This window comes from Daphnia pulex, chromosome 4 (assembly GCF_021134715.1).
Source record: "Daphnia pulex isolate KAP4 chromosome 4, ASM2113471v1".
NCBI classification, from domain to species: domain Eukaryota; kingdom Metazoa; phylum Arthropoda; class Branchiopoda; order Diplostraca; family Daphniidae; genus Daphnia; species Daphnia pulex.
The window spans coordinates 4,595,357-4,616,147 of NC_060020.1; the positions used below are offsets into that span (position 1 = coordinate 4,595,357).

Consider the following 20,791-nt stretch of genomic DNA (forward strand, 5'->3'; position numbering starts at 1 on the left):
TATGAATATTGTAAAAATTCAATATACTATTCTGCAGAATGCTCGCTGTGCTTTTTTAAATGGTGGAAGTGGACGAACGTAGTCGTTTGGATCTTGACGTGTCATTGCCCGTTGGTCTCTTGAATGGTCAGAATACCTATTTAAATTTTGAGTCCTACAGCATTTTGTTGTTTTAGTTTGAATGGAAAACCAATGGTGAAACTAGCAAGGGAAACGTATATTGCTTTCATCTTCTCGTTCTCTTTTACATGCTACACCTTTGGAATACTTGTTTGTGAACTGAAACTGTGTTGAGTGAAGTAGCTATACTTGCTCCAGCTACCCGACCAGCATCATTCAACTACCCAGCCAACTTGTACTACCCCAGGCAAGCTCTAGATGCAGCAGGGAGTTTCTTGAGGACGACGAGATCACGATTTTTAGTGAGGAGAATGTGTTGGTGAGTATCGAGTATTTTTCATTTGTCTTTTTTTGTTATTGTTATTGTTATTGTTATTTCAAATTCAGTTGTAAATGAGCTAGAACAGGGATGTCTTCTTTTTGACGCTAGATGGCGTCAATCTAAGGCCATCTTCGATCGTTTTCAGCGTTCAAAAGCACCAACTTTAGTTTCTTTTTTTCCTTATTTCTAAATTCATTTATTGGAGTTATTGTGAGATTATTTGGGGTGATATTTGGCCGTAAGTGATCTAGCTACAAAGCTCACTTGTTAGATTTTTGATAATTTGCGTTTATATCTGCTCCGGTTTCTAAATCAGTTAATAGTTCAGTAAGTTTTCATGTGACTTTTTGCAATTTTTGAGAACTTATTGACAGAGGTTTCTAACAATAACAAGGCTCAACTGTGTGGACATCATGAAATGAATATGGATTGATCATGTGTTTGAAACTTGGATAAGATTGCAGAGGAATATTTTCAAAAAAGCCGACTGTCCTTTAAACGGTTCGAAATGGAAGTCATTCACCGAAGAAACGAGTCAAATGACTCAAATGTCAATTGATATAAAGTGAGTTTTAAGCGATAACCATTTCATTTGGTATTCATTTTGATATTGGTTGATGTAGACCCATCCCCAGCAACGGCAACCTGCAAAAGGAAAGGCACTAAAACTTGCCATGCAGAGGTTGGGTGAGAACGGGATGTGTTACATAACCATTTGGTATTCATTTTGATATTGGTTGTTGTAGACCCAACCCCAGCAACGACAACCTGCAGAAGGGAAGGCACGTCTCACTCGAAGGTCACGGAGAAAAACGTGTCATGCAGTGGTGTAGAGGTTGGGTGAGAAAGGTACGTGTTTCATCATTATCAAACAGGTACAATATCCGCAAGGCTTAAGAGGTGAGGGTGATAAAAAAATCGTATATAAAGGAGAGAGAAAAGGCCAGAGACATCAGTCGAGTGAGGATCTCCGACACGGCAACAACTGCAGCGCACTCTCTGTCACCATCTGCCTTCTTCACCGTATTGCCAGTTCGCAACCATGGGTAAATATTTTTTTACATTGAGTTTTGTATCAATCTTACTGTTTTCTTGATGTATGCCTTTATTGTTATTTTATCTTTATGTTTAAATTTGTGAATTGTCTAGTAAAGTATGGCGTCGTGCTGCTGTTGTGTGTTGTATCGTACTCGGCTGAGTCGACTCGGTGTACCGATGTCTCCCTCCTATGGAGAATACCAAACCGCAACGCCGCCGCCTTGTTACACGACAACAACATACACAACAGTCGGTTACTGCACCTCCAAGTACTACACCACTTAGGCACCGGAGTTTTATGCCACAACTTAAGCTGCTCCGAGCCACTACACTGACGACGTGAAGTATTACTCTGCCCCGAGTTACTAAACCACCAAGGCGACGGAGTATGACTATGCATGCTGCCCCTACTACATCGAGGCTCCTAAGTATTACTCTGTTCTCAGCTACTTATTGCACTGATTTTCCTAAATATTACTCTGTTCCCAGCTGCTACACCGAGGCTCCCGCTGATTACTCCACCGAGGCTCCCGCTGATTACTCCACCGAGGCTCCCGCTGATTACTCCACCGAGGCTCCCGCTGATTACTCCACCGAGGCTCCCGCTGATTACTCCACCGAGGCTCCCGCTGATTACTCCACCGAGGCTCCCGCTGATTACTCCACCGAGGCTCCCGCTGATTACTCCACCGAGGCTCCCGCTGATTACTCCACCGAGGCTCCCGCTGATTATTCCACCGAAGAGGCAAAGTACTACTCTGCCCCGATCTACACAACCACAACTGAGGCGGCCAAGTATTACGCTGTCCCGACGTACTACACAGAAGCTGCTCTTTCGTGCTACGTTGAACCGAAATACTACACTGATGCTCCAGTTCACTACACCATGACCTACGCTACACCGCAGCCCCCAAGTACTACAGCGAAGAAGCCGCCTATTACGCAACAACGTATGCTGCTCCTGCCTACTACACTGAGGCCCCGCATTACTACAGCAATGAATCGCTCAATTACTATACTACAACGGGTACAACCTAAGCTGCCCCGAGCTACTGCTCCTACGTCCCGAAGTATTACTGTGCGTAAAAGGAGTCGTCTAAAAAAAAGAAGTCGTGCCCGAACTGCAGTGCCCTGTCTGTCACCAACTGCATTCCTCATCGTGTAACCGATTCGCAATTATGGGTAAATATTCTTAATTTTTCGAATTTTGTTTCAATTCTATTTTTTCTATTCGTTAATATGCCTGTTAAATTTAAACATTAATATTAAATATTATTTCATGTTTAGTCATCTATAGCGTCGTGTTCCTGTTGGGTGTTGTATCGTTGATGGCTGGATCGACCGCTGGTGTAGCGATGTCTTCTTGGTATGGCGGATATCAAACCATAACGCCGCCGCCTTCCTACATAACTTACGCAACGACGAGTTCCTGCACCGAGGTCTTCAAGTACTACACCACTAAAGCACCGGAGTTTGATACCACAACTTACGCTGCCCCGAGCCACTACACGGACACCCTGAAGTATTACTCTGCCCCGAGTTACTACACCACCAAGGCCACGGAGTACTACATGACAGCGCATGCCGCCCCATCCGACTACACCGAGGCTCCCAAGTATTACTCTGTTCTCAGCTACTTACTGCACCGACGCTCCTAACTACTTCTCTGTTCCCAGCTGCTACACCGAGGCTCCTGCTGATAACTCCACCAAAACAATCGAATACTACACCGAAGCGGCAAAGTACTACTCTGCCCGGAGATACTCAACCAGAACTGAGGCGGCCAAGGATTACGCAGTCACGACTTGCCACACGAAAGCTGCTCTTTCGTGCTACGTTGAACTGAAATACTACACTGATGCTCCAGTCTACTACACCACGACCTACGCTACACCTAGCTACAACACCGCAGCCGCCAAGTACTACACCGAAGGAGCCGCCTATTACACAACCACGTACGCTGCCTGGTATTCTACATTGAGGAATTTAAGTATTATCCACTACCATCTGAAGTTCATATGTATTACACCAGCAATTCTCCTGACTGTCACCACTACTCATGTTGCTCCTACCTATACATCGAAGTTCTGAAGTATATCATTGAATGTGTTGAAATATTGCTGAAATACAAAATTGATCGATAAATCACGTGTATGTCTATTTTCTCCTGAAGTACCTTTCCTCCTGCTGATAATTTCGTGATGTGAGAAAATATTTCTGAGTGCCATGTAAACTCTAAACAATTGATCTTGCAAAACACAACAAAAAAATTCAAACTTATCTAAGTTTTCAATATATTAAACTCTTTCCTTTTAATAATTTTTTTTTCTAACATTAAAAAATTCAAAGTCGAACAATATTTCACTTGAAAAATCCAAAGTTCACCTTCCATTATTTCTGCTAAGTCCAGACTTTTGTTTTTGAAAAAAAATTTAAAAAAATCCCCCCTACACCAAATCATTAAAAATTTTTCGCGAAAAATGTTATACGAAAATTTTATTATATACAAAGTTTATTCATAATCAAAGTTTATACAAAATTTATATTTGAATTCATATTTTTCCTGTGGCCCCCAGGGGGGGGGGCCTGTCGCTTTCTCTACCGCGATAATAACATGATGCAAGTTATATGCAAATTATTATTTGTTTGGCGCAGAAAGCTTGTTTTATCTAGCAGTTCTCAACTGTGTCAAACCTGACATTGATCAGGTTGCCTCAGTCGTATACTGCATGATTGAATGAAAACTCAAAAGACGACAGATCAAACTATTTGAAGTCACAACACAAAATACTGGCAGGCAAACAACAACACAAAAATTTTCAAGTCAGGAAGCCAGATGGAACAGCTCAGCTACAACAGCACAGCAATTTCAGGTCCAACACAGCTACTTCTGGATCACACTGCAACCTCATGCTGCATACAACGGTTCAATCAGTCTTCATCACACCTTTCCCCATTTGGCTGCAACAAGGTAACCAACAGTGTTAAAGAAGTGTTTGTTATACCTATTTAAGAAAAGAAAATTAATTTCAAGAAACACAACTGTGTACACACTCATTATAACAGAAGAATACAAAGAGTAACATAAAACTACGCAGTCCAACAAAAAAACTTGATATGTGATTCAAAATTTCTATCGTAGCAGAGCAAATTGGTCTAATCTCTAGTCATGTTAACTAAATCTGTAGTACTTTTGCAAGATATTTGATCAAAATGATTACTTTTTACTGTTGCATGTGATGAGACGTACGCCTAAGAACAGGCAGCAAGACACACGAGGCACGCCATTTCGGCAATGTACAGGCAATTCCAAGTCTGAGTTGAATGATTTGGCAAAGTGGTTTCTACATGCTAAATCACCTGTAAATTTTCACATCAACATTTTAAATTCAATAACAATAGGAACTTAACAATAAATACCTTTTAACAGAGCTGCTTTTAATTTCCATCATGAGAAACGTGAAACGTCACGACCAGCAACCCATATCTTCTGCGTCTTGGAACAAAATGGCCGTTATGCGTCACTGCTGAAGACACTCGCGCTACCTGGTGGACATAATTTCAGCCACCTATTGACAGCCACCTATTGACAGCCATTAGATTCCTGTTCCAAATGACGGAACGCAACGGCTGGATGCAATGCTTGCTTCCAGATTGCTTGAAGCTGCAAGCTGCAGCTTGGAAAGCTGTCTGGAAGCAATTTGCTTCCAGACAGCACGCTGCACGCAGTAGCTCAACTTTAATTCGACATACCTTTCGGCTTTCAGTCCTTTCACTAGCTGGCACGAAATGAATCAAATGAGCATATTTAGCAGCTTTCCCTATGACACAAATACACACAGTTTTTAGTTAGCTTTTCAGACTTTTTAACTCTTCAACATAAAAATCTATAATATCAACATAGAACTCCACTATGCGACAATAGAATTTCAATAAATTCTTTAATTAACTTCATGTTCGAAGTTCGACAATAGAACTCCATTGAATTTTAAATATTTTAAATGTCCGACAATAGAACTAACGATTTTCAAAATCTACGATTGTCGCGTAGTTGAGTTCTGCTGTCGGGTATTTTTAATAATATTTAAAAAAGGAGTTCTAATGTCTTTGTCGTTGGAGTTCTACTGTCGCATACAAAGAAATTTTTAAAAATTATTTGCCGTCTAGCGTCAGAAAAAAGAAACGTTTGATTTGACAGTGATGTCCGGTTGTCCGCTCTAGCTCGTTGACAACTTGACAGTTGACACTCAATTGAAAAAACTAACAAAAAAAGACAAATAAATTTAATACTCACGTTATATTCTCCCCTTCAAATTTATTTCACGTCTTCACCAAAAAGCCACCACCTCAGCATCACACATCACAACAGAAGAAATCCCCAAGGTATAATGCTTCTACAATGAGGAGTGATTCTAAATGTTTCTACATCTGTAGTGATTCCAGATTGTTGACAAAATATCTTGTTCTGCTACCTTTACGGATTACCTTTTAAACTTTTAACTGCATTCCTGTCATTCTGCACTTTGCCTTACTTGTGATAAATCTTTCTTTTTCTCTGCAGGTTCCGGTGGCCATTGATGTTCAGGCTGTGAATTGAGATGCTGCCTAATGAAGAGATGGTGAAAGGCTGAAAGGTTTGCTTGAAGCTGTTGCAGTGTTGCTGCTGTCCTTGGTCTCACAATTCAATGTGTTCTTCGATTTGTCTGTTGTGTCAAATCTATTCCAAATTCCCCTCCAAATTTATATCTTGTCTTCACCAAAAAGCAACCACCTTTTAGTATCACAAATTCACAACAGACAAAATTTCCAAGTTATAATATGCTTCTACAATGAACAGTTCTTCTACATGCTTCTACATCTATTAGTGATTCCAGATTGTTGACGAAATATTGTAAACTGCTTCCTTTTTACTTATAACCATTTTAACATTTAACTTCATTCCTATCATTCTGTACTTTGCCTTACTTGTGATAAATCTCTCTTTTTCTCGTCTGCAGGTTCCGATGGACATTGATGTTCAGGCTGTTAATGGAGATGCTGCCTAATGAGGAGATGGTGAGAGGTGTGCTTTATAAAGCTGTTGCTACTGTATGGTATTGTGGTTTCATGTGTAAGTTCACTTTTCATGTCACTGAATTTCTTTCGTTGCAGTCTACATATGTATTTTAAGTATTGATCTGGGCTTATGTGTAACTGATGTTGGACTCCTTTTCTGAGGCCCCGTAAAATCGCTCTCGTAATAACCGTTCCTCAACTTTTCGCTCTTTTTCCTGTTTGAGCGTGTGTAAGTTTGATTAAACATTATTAATATTAACAAACAACAACAACAAATTAACATTGAGGTTGAATTATTCATAAACTAAATTAGTAAATTTGAATTAAAAATAATTTTATAATAAATTATAAAATATATATAATATTGTGATGATAAATATTGGAAGTTTTGTATGTTGCTTATGGGGCTCTTCGGGATCTGTTTTATTTAGCCGATTTATCTGGCAACGCAGCATGGCGCCAGTCTTTTTTGAGGGAAGAACGGGGAGAAGAGGGAGAATGGGACGAGTGGGAGGGAGGAGGGCGTACGAAAAAAAAGGGGACCCACGTTTCCTCTTCTCCCCCATTCGTCCCATTCTCCCTCTTCTCCCCGTTCTTCCCTCAAAAAAGACTGGCGCCATGCTGCGTTGCCAGATAAATCGGCTAAATAAAACAGATCCCGAAGAGCCCCTATTATTACAGTAATAAGCCATATAGATATTAAGAATCAGGTTTTGAAGGACAACATAGTTTGTAGAAATGGAAAAGAAGTATGTAACTATTGTTCAGGGAGCAATTAATTTTAGGACAATACTTGTTGAATTGTAAAAATAGAATTTTGAAACGAATGTTAATTAAGCAAGTAAAGTGTTCATAAAAAAGTTTCCCTCATAATTTTCCAAATTTTCCACATATCATGGAGCTTATCGCATTATGACCGGGGGGTGATGGTCAGCTAGGGGTGTTGGTTGGTTACTGTTTACTTAATAACACGGGGAAGGAAGGAGCACAGCTATACTATTGTGATCATCTACATAATTTATCAGTCTTAAATTTCAGCAGTCTCTTCAGTTTCAGCTATGGAACGGCGACTCACTTAAACGAAAACGGAGATTTCATTAAAAGTAAATAAAACTGAGACTGTACAAGAAGCATTACCTCAACGCACAGGTAGCAAAAGAAGGAATCGACAAAATGCAGTCGATTAAATATGCCCGACAACCATCAGGCAACATGGACTATTTTCAGCAACTTTTCAACACCGCATGAACACAACAAGCATAGAAAAATAAGAAAGAGGTATGAATGGTATGATGTTGAACTGCAAGTCTGCACAAACTCCATTCAAGTCCATCTGTCAACTGGAAAATGACCATGAAATCCTACAACGCAAAACAACATTAGTAAATCAGTAACATTTTGAAATACGAAAAATATACCAATTAAAAGTTTCACAAAGCAAAACAGAAAAATGGAAGTGATATTTAACTTTAGCTTAAATAAATTAAATTTTTCTACCACTCATAAGTTACAGAAATGATTTATTTAAAATTTAGAATAAACTAAACCCTAATCAAGAAGAAAGTCAACAATCACATCAAGTTATTAACAATGACGGCAATTTCTGCTTTTTCCTCAGAAAATTTACAACTCATTAAAAGAACTTTCCACAAAACTGTCTGATTAAGCACAAAATATCGAGGCCACTTGTCAAAGATAAAGAACACAATGCTAACCCACTTGATTTATCTTACAAGTATCACAATATTGTCTTACAATAGTGTAGAGACCCTCTCAAAGACGTATCTTCATGACATGGCAGCGACCACTTGGAGAAAGGCATGATCTTCGATAAACGTTTACCAAATAAATTCAAGCAGATTAAAAAATTGACTAAAAGAAAAGAAAAAACTTCATGATTCACTTACTTGCTTTAGAGTTGTTCACTTTCGATTCAGCTTGGTCGAATGGCGTCAGAATACCTCAATCATTCTTAAATGTAAAAGCGAAAAAACAACGTTAGCAACACATTCCAGTCCACTGTCTTAAAAGCAAATTTCGTCACTCACTCACGGACACTTCGCCACCGGTAAACATAATTTTACACACCTAGTGAAAAGCAACAGCATTAACGAACGACTGAATGGTCCATTATTAAATGTACGAACAATATCAACACCCGAATCTGCATGAACAACTCAACCCACCGTTCACCAGCTAGATGCACCCAAGTCTTTCTGCACATTGGACTGCCATCAAGAGGCTCAGAGCCTCAGAAGAGGTTGTAAACTTGTAATCCTACTTGGAGAAAAAAAGTCCTTATCAGAAAATACGTCATTTGTATGCTTTACATTTGTGACATCAACAAAATGACAGCAGCTTGGTTCAACTAGGCACTTTTTTGGAATTACTTTTAAGTTGCAAAGGAATCTACAATTAGCATCCTTAGAACAGTTTTAACTGAGAAGTCAACAGATACAAAGCAAAAAAACTATATAGCCTTACCGTAGAAAAGCTGATCAACTTGATTAATTTTATTTGCTCTGAAGTATTTTTGCATGTGAAGAGAGCTGCAAACTGTACAGGTATCAATCAAGCCAGCAAGAAGAACACCTTTCGCCAGCTGGCTGCAACAAACCCATGAGCACATTGGGCTGAGAGGCTCAGACCTGAAGAGGCTGTATTCCTATTAGGAGAAAAATCAATTGCTATCAGAAAATAAAGTCATGTGTGACATGAACAAAATGACAGAAGCATGGTTTAGCTAAGTAATCTCTAGGAATTACTGTTACATTACACAGGAATCAACAATTGGCATACTTTTAAAATGTTTTTAACCTTTAAGTCAACAGATTTCAAGCAAAAAAACTACATGTTAACTAGTAAATGAGTATCCTTACCGTAAAAAGCAGATCAACTTTATTATTTTAAACTCTTCTGAAGTGTTGCTGCATGTGACGAAAGCTACAAGCTGTACAGGTAGCAAACAAACCTGCAAGTAAAGAAAACCACCTGCCAGCTGTCTGCAACAGCAACAACTTCGTGTGCATGTGGGACTGAGAGGCTCAGACCTTAAAAGGCTGTATTCCTACTTGGAGAAAAAATCCCTAAACACACTGAAATATTTAGCCACCTGGTGACAGCCCTAAGCATCCACGGACGACGGGAGTCAATACATGCTCACTGTAGCCTACACCTGCGTCTGCGTTATAATTACGGATTGCACTAACACTAAGTCTATAATGATTAAACATTTAAACCCTACATCGTAATCTACTGTATGCAAAAATAGTGATGCCGTATTGGTATAATAAACTTTGTAATGTTCACTTTACTATAAGCAATGGCATACCATAGCAATTACTTTAACCATTACATAGCTGTCTGGCATTTGCGTTAGCATTACTACTTCTTTACTCTCACATAAAAAATTTTCATGAAATGTGCTAGGAATGGCTTAATAGTTAATACTATGGTGAATATTAATGAATTGTTTGAAACTAAAAAAAAAAAAAAAAAAACACGCGCTCTTTTACTTCCATCTAGTGGCTGCTGATGACACCAAAACTTTTCTTCATACTAAATGTGCCACGAAATGTCAAAATCAGCTGTACAAGGATCGAGTCCATCGATTTAAAATTGTCAAAATCAAAATCTGGCATTTAAAAAATAAAGTTTCAGTGCAATATCTATTATCCAAATCAATGTTTTCAATTGTGATGTGTACGATTTAGATTTTTCTTGTGAAAATTTAGATCACGTACATCTTAATATCGATGATTCAACCCCAATATCGACTGAAAGTTCACATAGAAAATGGCAACACGAAGTATCACTGAAATTTTCATTCTGATGCGTAACAATGCTATTCAAAGTCGCAATTTTTACTCTGAACAAGTGAGTGACTCATTTTGACTTTTGAAATTACTGGTAATTGGTAATGGTTTGCTTTTAGAGCATATCAGACACGGATTCCTTGGTCCGTCATGAAATAGATGTTCACGGCAAGAGTCATGCCACTCATGTAAGGATTCCTCCAGAATGGACAGACAGCTTAGAAGAGGCTCAGTACACCTTGACAAAAATTCAAACTCGACTAAAAGAGTTGAGCTCTCTTCAAAACAAACATCTTCTTAAGCCCACATTTGATGACTCGATGAATGAAGAGCAGCAGATTGATGCCTTTACTCAAGACATAACCAAAGTATTACAGATTAGAATTAATTAAATTGTTTAAAACTTCAATCCTTCTTTGTTTATTCTGAAGATGTTTACCACCTGCCACAATTGCATAAAAAGGATTCAGTACAATAGTACTAGTCCTAGTCTGGGGCAGGCAGAAGCAAATCTTGCCAAAAATGTGGTCACATCTTTGGTAACAACATTACAAAATCTATCAAACACCTTCAGGAGTGACCAGAATGCATATCTGAACAGTTCAGTTCTTATTCATTTATTTCTTTTACAAAGTATAGCACATTCCAGTCACAGTCAAAGCCAGTCACAGCACTTTTATCATGTCAATATTACTTATTCTAAGTGATAAGTAATCATTACTCATCAGTCATCTTCATTTCTTTATCACACAAGAATGTAGTTTCAAATCTCTGATTTGTATTTTGTTGCACCTAGATAATAGTTTAAAAATCAATTAACCAATTCGTAACAAAAATGTAAATTCATGTATATACTTATTTGCCCACTGCCCAACAGAAATTAAATCACGCGAGGAACGTTCTCAACAATTTTTTGGTGGAACTTCCTCCAAGGATTGGAATTATGATGACTGGACCAATACTAGCAGCCAAACCGAAACTCCGCGAGTGATGAGCCAGCAGCAATTGATGTTGCAGGAAGAAAATTCGTCTTTCGTTGAACAGCGCGAGAAGGAAATTCAAAATGTGGTCCGTTCGATATACGAACTGAATTCGATATTTAAAGTAATTTCTTTGACACTTTGAAGCATTGCAACATTATTTCATTATGGTGTAACTTATTTTTGTTCATTTTCTTAAATCTGCAGGAAATCTCTCACATGGTCGCGGATCAAGGTACCGTTTTGGATAGAATAGACTACAATATTGAGCATACACAAGCTAAAGTTCACGACGGTTTGGTTCATCTGCAAAAAGCTGATAATTATCAAAAGAAAAATCGGAAGATGGTATGCATTGTCGGTTTGGTTTCCACCATCATCCTTCTAATCATTATTTTAATTGCTGTTAAATCTTGAGTAAATAGAAAATCTAATTTCTGTTCAAGTTTTCCATGTGTGTATTGAACTGCTGGAAATGTACGTGTTTAAATGCTGCATAGTATATGTTTTACAAGTTCAAAACACTTGAATTTTCTAAGGTGTTGTAACTTTAATATGAAGTGTACATTTTCAATTACAGTCGCAATATTAGCTACCCCTCTCGTCACCAACTAGGGCCAAAAACACATTGGTCGTCCTTAGTATTGACATGCAAAAACAAATTACAGAACGTTAAAACCGCTCTTGTTTCGCACCCCTAAAGCTATAGTCCTGGAAACAATCAAATTCCTTTTGGAAATGTTTTCAGTAAGGACACGCGTAACGTATAGCACCGTAACGATGCCATTTAAGACATAAGCTCTACTTATCAGCAGTAAATTCATAAAGAAAATCAACAATAGATATTCAAATTTCTCAACGAAAGCTTCTTAAAAAATGAGAGTAGTAGAAAACGAAGTTTAGAGAGAGGAGAAGGCACAACGAAGACTAGCAGAGCACTCGTTGAAGTGGAGGTGTAATAGGGTGGTGATTCGGACTTATTTCTCAAAGATGAAAACCGTGTTTCGTGATATTTACAATAGATTGTATCAATAACCGCTGATACAAATGAGGGGACTAAAAGCGCCTTTGATTCGCAAAAGTTCAATATTAGGAACGCTTTTAATACCCCCGGTAAAACTAAATGGCGATCAACGTCACGCCGGGCAATCAAGGTAGTTGACGGATTCTTGAGGGACATGAAGGATGGGCGGATTTGACACTTCTTCTTTCCTCTCCAATGGACAGGATTTCAAATGAATATCTCTCGTGATAGCTAAGGCGCCTCCTTGGGCGAAACGGACAAAATTATCTGAGACCAAGGGCCCCATAGCGTACAACCCAGGTTGCTTGGTGGATTCGAGCGTGAATAGATCGACATCAAGCGGGTTATTACGACATGAGATAGGTTTGGTCACGTCGACCGTTAAATCACGTCCTTTATTTTCAAGGAAACTTAAACTAGGTCGAGAGCCTATTAATACCACGACGTAAGAAACTTTGATTCGAGTGGAGCACTCTGGTCCTTGCAGACAGACTTTTCCATCATTTTGAATACGCACCACTTGGCTCTGCTCCATCGGAGTGTATCCTGAGTAAGTCATTCCGTTGTCTTTCATCATCTGATAGACCTGATAATTAAACAAATCAAAAATGAAATGATGTCAACTCAATCAGAAATTGAGAAAAATTACCTTGTGGTACTCAGGGTACATGTTGGAAGGAAGCTGGCCAAAGATAAGGCTAGGATCGGTAGCCTTGCGTCGAAACGCGTGAATGATGGGAATTCCATGAAAGTGTGCGGCAATTATAGCATCCGCTGCAGACAAGCCAGCCCCAACAATGAGAACCGGTTCACTCCGACTGTTCAATTGCTGACTGGAAATAAGTTGTTCCATCGCTTGTAAGGATTTGACGACAAAGGGCAGATTTTCACCGGCCACGTTCATACGATTAGGGCGATCAGAACCACCAATGGCTAAGACCTATTATTTCAAATAGAAAATCATTATCAACATTCCTAAAACTAATAGTGAAATTGGCTAATTCAATAGCCAGATATTTTCACTCTCGTACTTATAATTATAAAGTAGATTATAACAGAACATACCACGTTTGGAGTCAAATATTGAAAATCTTCCAGTCCTTCAGCTGTCCGGATGTGACCCGTCACTTGCCAAAGTCCACGATCATTGTTCTCGTTTGAGCCATTTTTTAATTGATCTACACGACGAACCGAAGTGACTTCCGCTGAGTCGCGGAAGTAGGGGCGCAATCCTTTGATATCAACGTAATCGTGATAATATCGAGCCACGTTCTTAACCGAGGCTCGTTTCTGACGACTCCCAAGTTGCCGATCGCAAACACTTTCTTCCCATTCTCGAAAGCTCAAGTTAGCCAGTTCCATCCACGTTCCTCTGCTGATAGTCAAAACGTCTCCCTCCATTGCCTATACAAAAAAATAGGGGAAAAATACAATGAAAAAACGGCCATACACGTTTTTTTAAAAAAAGATCGGCCTTGATGCAATAATGCCTGTGGCAATACCATAGTTTCTCTTTTCTAGAGTCGAGAGGAAATCGAGAGAAATGAGTTTCTACAGTAATTATAGGGTTTGTCCTTGTACCAGAATCAAGGCTAAGGTCGAAACAGTATTGCATTTCCTCCAACGCTCATATGTGTTTCCATGTAAACAATTTTTTAAGTGTAAACAACAAACAAGGCCCATTACATAATAATAATTTTGATTATTGTCGTATCGGCGTACGGTAACTACGCACCATTAAAGTCCAAGATGGATGAAATATTTTTCAGATTGAGAAAAAAATTGAAGGTTCAAATCTAAACGTACGTGTTGCTAAGCTATTTTACAATCTAAGAAAGGGAAGGAGTGAGATAAATTGATAAACGCACCTGCCACGATCCCCCCGGGGGACCTCTGCCAAGAACCACGTGATCGAGAGCATGCTCGGGATGGTTCTTCCATGCAAGAAGTGATGGTAGATCTTGACCTGTGTCTGCATCTGGGTGATTCAGAATGTCGTATAAAAGAGCAACCGGATTGCTCGACCGCCCTTCCAGTCCCTAGCGTTCCAAATAGAAATGTTACCAGAGAACTACATAACCAAAAACAAAATAATAATAATAATAATCTTCATCTCTTACTTCTGATAATTCTTTCAGATCTTGAAGAACCAACGGGCAGTTGGGTTTCGATTCCAATCTGTAGTGAAGAAAGTCTGGTGGATGCCCCATCTCGTCCATGCCCTTATAATAGGGCCAATGGCCGGACAAGAGATAAGACAGAGTAATAGCTGAAGGTCCGTTACCTAGAAAAGGGTTATCTCAGCTTTTATTCAACGAATTCACATTGTGCTAGAACATCAGTAAACGTTTGGAAATAAATTACCGACGACGACAACGTCTTTGGTTATGGTCTTGACTGACGTTTCGATATCGACAGATCGAGTATCCGCAACTGCTTGGCGCGATCGTCTTGAACCCGTTAATGGGCAGCGAATGGATTTGGTGCGCATGGTCCTGTTGCTAGGTGAACAAATCGTTAGAATGCATTGTGTTTTCTAATAAACCATCGATAGCAATTATGGGAGGATAAGAATTAGCGTCATTAGTCGAGCAAAGCGAAGGCTTAATTCGCACCGCAACTGTGCAGAAAATATGATGGTCATCACTTTGATTAACACAAGACCTTCAAGTGAAGCTTTCGCTCGAGGGAGGGAATTACCCGCAGATACCTCTCGGTAAAAGGGCGGTTGCAATCAGGAAAAGGTTTTTAGACACAATGTCACATATGGATAGAATTAAGGGAATGTTGAAATAAAAGTTTTGAATTTTCTCCTTGAAATGCATGGAAATCGAAGACTAACTGATTGAAATTCAACTCAGATATTTGCCCAATTAATTAAAAGAGGTTTTCCCTTAGGATCAAATGAAAATACAATAATAACTGGAAACTTAAAAAATAAATTAGAAAAACTAAAAACATGGCATTGCAATATTTGCTTAAAGAACAATTTTCGGAAGCTGATTCGAAAATGAACCCATTCAACCATGTACAAATAATTGCCCGTGTGAAATGAATATTCTAGAAATAAGAGAAGGTTGAAAGAGTAACCTGCAGAGTAACCTGCCGACTCCTATTTAAGTAAACGTGACTGCATTTAATTTCAAATAAGTTTTCCCGCAAAACGGGGCAGATCGAATCAACATCAGTCGTCGAGCAAAATCGATACATTTCATTGCATAAGTCTTCCACAGACATAATGCTATCGCAAATGCACATCTTAGAAGAAAGGAAATGGAAGGGTAAACCAAAGTCTTATCTTACCTTTGTTTTCGAGGTTTATCCACGAGTATTTTGATTGTGATGTATTGCTTTCACGAGTAGAGAAGGATCACTGGTTGAAACTTTCGAATGTCTTTACAGTTTTAAAGTGGAAACAGTGCAACAGCAACACACCAAAAACCGGGCAAGTGTGTCTGTGTTAGAAGCCGGTGGAGACTCGTACGAGAGGGGAGAACATGTGGAGACAGGGGGATCGTGAAGGCGGGACCGTCAGGCTCCTCCCTTAACGAGATAAGTCTTTCTTTTCAAAAAAGAAAAAAAGAGTATGAAGTGTATACGTTTACGACCGAATGTAGTAACGTAGACTGTGGTTGTAGCTCGTGTGCTGTATTGCCCTTGGCGACTCTGCCGCCTACATTCTTTCATGGATCCGATAGCCTGCCAAAACTCCCTTAAAAGGGATCTTTAGTTAATTCTGAGAGCTCGTGGCACCTCAAAAAAACGGGGAAGAATGAACTGTCATGCGCCGTAAATAGCGTCTGCCTTTACCGCTTTCTGGCTAGAGACATCTGCTGAGTACAGTTCAACCTAAATGCGTCTGAGGATGGCGCATCCGCTCTGCTGTCGTGGCGGCCGATCACCTGGCGCCGTTTCAGGAAATAAATATTGCAATCTTGGATAAGTTGCGAGCTTGTGTTGACTGGGGTTCACAGTATTGAAAAATGAAGGACTAGGGGATATTTTTAGTAAACAACGCTTAGCCTCACAATGAAGTGGATGCAGGGCCAAATTTTGTTGTAAATAAAAAATAACCCAATGGGAAACGTTGCGACGGGCTGGAGGACAGGTGACGCGGACTGATGCGTGATTGGCTGGTTGTAGTGGCGCCGGCCTTCTAGCCCTCGTTGTCCTGGGCTCGATCGTTAGGGCTCGTCTAAACATTACCCGCCTCCAAGTACGTCATACGATTAGGACATGTTAATGGCCAGACGACCAGAATAAAAGCGTCGAGTCATGTGGTATCAGCAAAATGTAAAAATATTGCCAAAACATTCGGTAATATTAGCACATCATTACTCACATCGACGGACATATCCGCGCTGGAAGGACAATCTTTTTAGGACACTTGAACAATTTTATCCCTTTGAATTTATAAATTCCGAGCGGTTTTCGACTGACCTTGAAAACATTTTTAACATGCGGTGTTCACGTGAGCACATTCTTTTGAGTTACGAGTGACAGAACAAATCTACATGCCGTCAGAAATACTGTGCGCGAGTTCGTCACGTTCGCGTTATCCTTAAAAAAATCAATTTGACACCGTACTTGGAGAGTTCTCAATGGCCTATACTAAACAAATTCTTTGCTCTGAAATGAGAGCAGCAAAACGCCGAGTCATTTTTTGCATGAATTGATTAGGCATGCACTATAGGATATTAAAATTCCAGAGAAATGAAAATATATATATATATAGTAATACCGACATTAATGAAAATCCATTTACTAGAAACATCCTTAATCTTCAAGAAGATACATTTTGTAAAGACGCTCATCTTCGGCAGAACGGAACTTGGGTTGGAAGTTGACACGGACAATTTGACTGAATCCTTCGTCTAAACTTGGTTCCTGGTACTTTGATCTTGAACGGAGTCAAAGCAAACAATAGAGCTATCTCAGTTTGGAATATTTAGATTTTTAAAAATTACTTGTGTACGTTGAAGATCATTCGAGAAACAGGGACGTGCTTCGCATCAGTTAGTTCTCGAAACTGCGAGAAAAAAATTCTTTGAATATCGGGCGTGTCGAATGTCACGTAAGAGGATTTTCATTGATAAATTTAACTAAGTCAAGGTTTTAGATGGCAAACAGTTCCTGATGATTTTAAGATTTCTCAAGACTTTGCATTTTACGTCGCAATTTGAACAGGCAAAGTCAATAAAGCTATCTATAAGGATCTCAATTTGTGTACATGCACACTAACGTTATCAATGAAAGGCTGAGAAAGAAGAAGATTGATTCAAAATTTTTCAATTACCTTGTTGTTATGTAAGGCATGCGTCATGGTGGTGTTCATCACAAAACAGCGGCAAGGTAGCCCTCTAGTTGAAGCCAGTCGAACGAAACGGGAACGTGATTCCTTATCCGGGTTGGTATTATCGATCAATACACTCTTACCGGCGTCGAGACATTTTTCTACGGCTGCTGCACATTTCTGCCAAGTGCCTAAGGAGTCACGGTTGATAACATCATAACTTGACTGAAGCGCGTGTTGTTCTGCGAAATGACTTTTGCCAGATCCCGGAAACCCAACCAGTAGAATGACCTAACGAAAAATAAGAATCAGTCCAACTGCGAATAACTTTTTTGCTAACATGTGAAGATAACGTGGGAAAAACGGGACTAAAGAATCAGTTACACTTATAACCAAAAATGATTGACTTTCGTTGCATCTCTTTACCAATTTCAGACTCAATAGAATTGAATAGAAAGAAATCCTTGAGAAAAAAAAAAAAAAGATAATGAAAAAAATAGTAAACCAATAAAAATAATATGAAGAACTAGAACCTCCCGGTTCGGTTCCCGAGAACACATTCATCGAATACTTAAGAGGTGACGCAAAAATAGTAAATGGAAAAATAAATTGCGCGTCCCAAATCGCTGCCAAAGAAAACTTACAAATATGCACGTGTAGCAGTGTAGCACGAACGTCAAGATGACACACAAGATTAATCAATTTCTTAGCTAGAACTTTTAAATAGTCGGCGAAATCATTTAGTCCCTAATGTCAAACAGTAAATATTGACGAAATTCTTACACTTCGAGATTCAAGAAAGTTAATGGCAAGGTTTATGTTGAGATTTGTAATTAACTTTCCCTCACCCTAAATTAAAGGTGATTTCTTAAAAATGATGTTTTTCAACGGGAATTTGTTTCATTATTGACTCTATATTGAATACCTTACTTCTTGCTTTTTCTGGAACAGGGGGGCGTCCGAAGGTTCCAAAAGAGGAACTGATGCGTCCACATTACGGGGTTCAAAATCTGGTTGTTTATGCGGAACCGATCGGTGTCCCAAGAAAAATTCTTCGGGCGTGTAAAATTTCAAACCGACGTTGATGGCTAAAAGACGGTCGACAGACGAATGATCCTTTTTCTTCCCTGGCGCCCATTTGGCCTCGCGCCCAGCTGCATCACCGCAATAAAAAGACGATTCCAGCTCAATTGGGACGGAACCGTTTGCCTACAAATAACAGAAAATATTACAGATCCAAATATTAAGATACATCTGATAGTAAATATGTTTTCACTTTATCTGTAAGGTATATCCACATTCCGGTAGAGGGTTTCCTGTATTTTCCCGAACCGGATGAGATAAAAACTTGGATTGGAACTCCCAACTTTGAACGGATATCACAGAGTTTCTTTCGAAAATCTAACGGTTTGAGCTTTCCGTTACTTAATCCGGCTTGGTTAGTGATGAAAACAATTTTAAATCCATCTTCTATTAATTTTTTAAGTTTGCCAGGAACCTGACTGAAATTTAGCTTCCAGTCTTGGCAATTTGTTGGAAATACTTTCCCAGATTGAGTTGTGATGATGGTTCCATCCAAATCAAAGGCTGCAATCTAAATGAATAAAAAGAAATAATTAAACAGTTCGAAAGACTTAAAATATATTTGAATACTTTTGATTTGTGCTGCACTCCATCACTTGTGAATATAATCAGTTTGCCATTGTCAATCTCCTCCCATGTATCTTCCATTTTCTGCTTTTTTGCCAAGAAACTGGGGTCTTGGACATCTTCTTCAGCAGATGTTGATTTCCTCTTTGTTGTTATAAAATTATTAAGAGTTGTCTGCTTCCCCACCATTATTTCTTCAGAACTTGATGAGCTTGTTACTGATGACGGGACTTGATTTGGATCTGGACTAAATTCCACACGAAATGGAAATTGCTTTTCAAGTAACTCTATAATTTCTCCATGTTTAAGCTGAACAGATTCATCTTTAGCTTTTAGTATTGAGGTTCCAGCTTTGCAAGCATTGGCTCCAATCAGCTTAACACTCAGCAACCCCTTTTCACAGTCTGCTACCAGCTTGACTGTGAATTGAAAATTGAATGAAATGCATCTTGTTTTGAACTTGTTTTGGATTGCAATAGTACCGTGATTTCGAGAAAGTCTCGGATCTTTAATCCTTGTCAAGGGCCCTCTTCCAATCACCAAAGGCTTACAGTGCTCAATCTGGATGGATACGTAATCCGGATCGCATGACACTATTTTACAAGAAAACATTAGCACTTGTAGGAAATCTTTTAATGAAAACCGATAATGAATGAACAAAATGGAAATTAGTTGACGTTTTAAAATTGGAAGAAAAGACGAAAATGTGCTAACCATTGAAGAAATTGATATTATATCCGTCAGGTGGCAGTTAAGTAGTTCCTTTCCGACTGACAGATGGCGTTGGGTAGTCGATTTTCAAGAAAAAGCCGGCGCGCGACCCGACCGTTTTCGAAACCTAAATTGACGGGAGTGAACGTAAAAATTTCCCGCGATCATTGTAATGTAAATAATTTCCTAACCACAAGTATCACAAGAAACCAAATAAAACAGTGAGAAAAAAGAAAAGAGTCGTTAATACAAGCGCGCATATTCTATTTTTTGGGTTTTTTGTATCGCAAAATAAAAAAAGAGAGAACAGGAGAACCCAAATGTATGTATGGATTGATGGCGATGAAACGATCGAATGCGACGAGCCCTAGGCCAAAACCATGCAGCAGTCGGGTGGAGAATGTTACTCATCCGACCGCAGACTTGGCGGTGGCGGTGGGTGTTGGTATCGAACAAATTTTCGTATCGGGCAATCCAGCAATAACTCAAAACATAATGGGAACATCAGCTCTTTGAGTCAGTCCCCCCCCTTCTCGACCCACACAGCCCCGAAAAGATCCCCCTACTATACTCTTCTCCCAACATACTACACGCAACACAGACACATGCACGAGTCTTTGGCTGGTTGGCGCTCTTATCTTTTTTCTACTTCTTTTTCTTTCCCTTCATTTCCTTTTTTCTATATATATAAATGCTGTGTGTGCCACATTATTATGAATGTGATGGGCCTGGTCGGACGAGCCGTTGGAAGACTGCTTTACGACTGTTTCTCTCCTCTTCTTC

The 20,791-nt window shown here is 39.3% G+C and overlaps 4 protein-coding genes and 2 long non-coding RNA genes across 18 annotated transcripts; 2 read left to right on the forward strand and 4 right to left on the reverse strand.

Annotated features, from left to right (window-relative positions):
• The first annotated feature begins 1,393 nt into the window (after positions 1 to 1,393).
• Positions 1,394 to 3,625, forward strand: LOC124193087. The gene is made up of 5 exons (XM_046586744.1): positions 1,394 to 1,488; positions 1,592 to 1,908; positions 1,970 to 2,662; positions 2,768 to 3,095; positions 3,157 to 3,625. The coding sequence occupies exons 3-5, from the start codon at positions 2,659 to 2,661 to the stop codon at positions 3,569 to 3,571; spliced, it is 747 nt and encodes a 248-aa protein (XP_046442700.1). The 5' UTR covers positions 1,394 to 1,488; positions 1,592 to 1,908; positions 1,970 to 2,658; the 3' UTR covers positions 3,572 to 3,625.
• A 349-nt stretch (positions 3,626 to 3,974) lies between these two features.
• On the reverse strand, positions 3,975 to 5,018 carry LOC124193088. Its single transcript, XR_006874018.1, has 3 exons — positions 4,901 to 5,018; positions 4,702 to 4,840; positions 3,975 to 4,485 (listed from the first exon to the last, which is right to left on the reverse strand). It is a non-coding gene; the product is annotated as an uncharacterized LOC124193088 (long non-coding RNA).
• A 2,306-nt stretch (positions 5,019 to 7,324) lies between these two features.
• LOC124193089 lies at positions 7,325 to 9,612 on the reverse strand. 11 transcript variants are annotated; one of them, XR_006874020.1, is made up of 8 exons: positions 9,415 to 9,612; positions 9,020 to 9,200; positions 8,722 to 8,812; positions 8,584 to 8,623; positions 8,443 to 8,506; positions 8,291 to 8,360; positions 7,673 to 7,896; positions 7,325 to 7,609 (listed from the first exon to the last, which is right to left on the reverse strand). It is a non-coding gene; the product is annotated as an uncharacterized LOC124193089 (long non-coding RNA). The 11 variants fall into 11 exon arrangements; XR_006874028.1 differs by having other exon boundaries at positions 8,580 to 8,623; XR_006874027.1 differs by having other exon boundaries at positions 8,683 to 8,812.
• Positions 9,613 to 10,079: 467 nt separating this feature from the next.
• Positions 10,080 to 11,825, forward strand: LOC124193096 (syntaxin-16-like). The gene is made up of 5 exons (XM_046586752.1): positions 10,080 to 10,411; positions 10,470 to 10,718; positions 10,782 to 10,950; positions 11,228 to 11,454; positions 11,538 to 11,825. Exons 1-5 carry the CDS (start codon positions 10,331 to 10,333, stop codon positions 11,745 to 11,747), a joined length of 936 nt encoding a protein of 311 aa, XP_046442708.1. The 5' UTR covers positions 10,080 to 10,330; the 3' UTR covers positions 11,748 to 11,825.
• On the reverse strand, positions 11,765 to 17,097 carry LOC124193095 (oxidative stress-induced growth inhibitor 1-like). Of its 2 annotated transcripts, none has more exons than XM_046586751.1 (7): positions 15,658 to 17,097; positions 14,719 to 14,849; positions 14,475 to 14,638; positions 14,223 to 14,393; positions 13,420 to 13,758; positions 13,004 to 13,294; positions 11,765 to 12,940 (listed from the first exon to the last, which is right to left on the reverse strand). In XM_046586751.1, the coding sequence occupies exons 2-7, from the start codon at positions 14,843 to 14,845 to the stop codon at positions 12,467 to 12,469; spliced, it is 1,566 nt and encodes a 521-aa protein (XP_046442707.1). In that variant the 5' UTR covers positions 14,846 to 14,849; positions 15,658 to 17,097; the 3' UTR covers positions 11,765 to 12,466. The 2 variants fall into 2 exon arrangements, with proteins under 2 accessions (XP_046442707.1, XP_046442706.1); XM_046586750.1 differs by having other exon boundaries at positions 14,719 to 14,855; positions 15,658 to 16,785.
• A 3-nt stretch (positions 17,098 to 17,100) lies between these two features.
• Positions 17,101 to 20,026, reverse strand: LOC124193094 (uncharacterized protein F21D5.5-like). Of its 2 annotated transcripts, XR_006874032.1 has the most exons (8): positions 19,780 to 20,026; positions 19,301 to 19,716; positions 18,924 to 19,241; positions 18,578 to 18,856; positions 17,791 to 17,938; positions 17,651 to 17,714; positions 17,322 to 17,383; positions 17,101 to 17,254 (listed from the first exon to the last, which is right to left on the reverse strand). XR_006874032.1 is itself a non-coding variant. In XM_046586749.1 (7 exons), exons 1-7 carry the CDS (start codon positions 20,012 to 20,014, stop codon positions 17,131 to 17,133), a joined length of 1,722 nt encoding a protein of 573 aa, XP_046442705.1. In that variant the 5' UTR covers positions 20,015 to 20,025; the 3' UTR covers positions 17,101 to 17,130. The 2 variants fall into 2 exon arrangements, 1 of the variants encoding a protein (XP_046442705.1); XM_046586749.1 differs by having other exon boundaries at positions 17,651 to 17,938; positions 19,780 to 20,025.
• Positions 20,027 to 20,791: the final 765 nt, after the last annotated feature.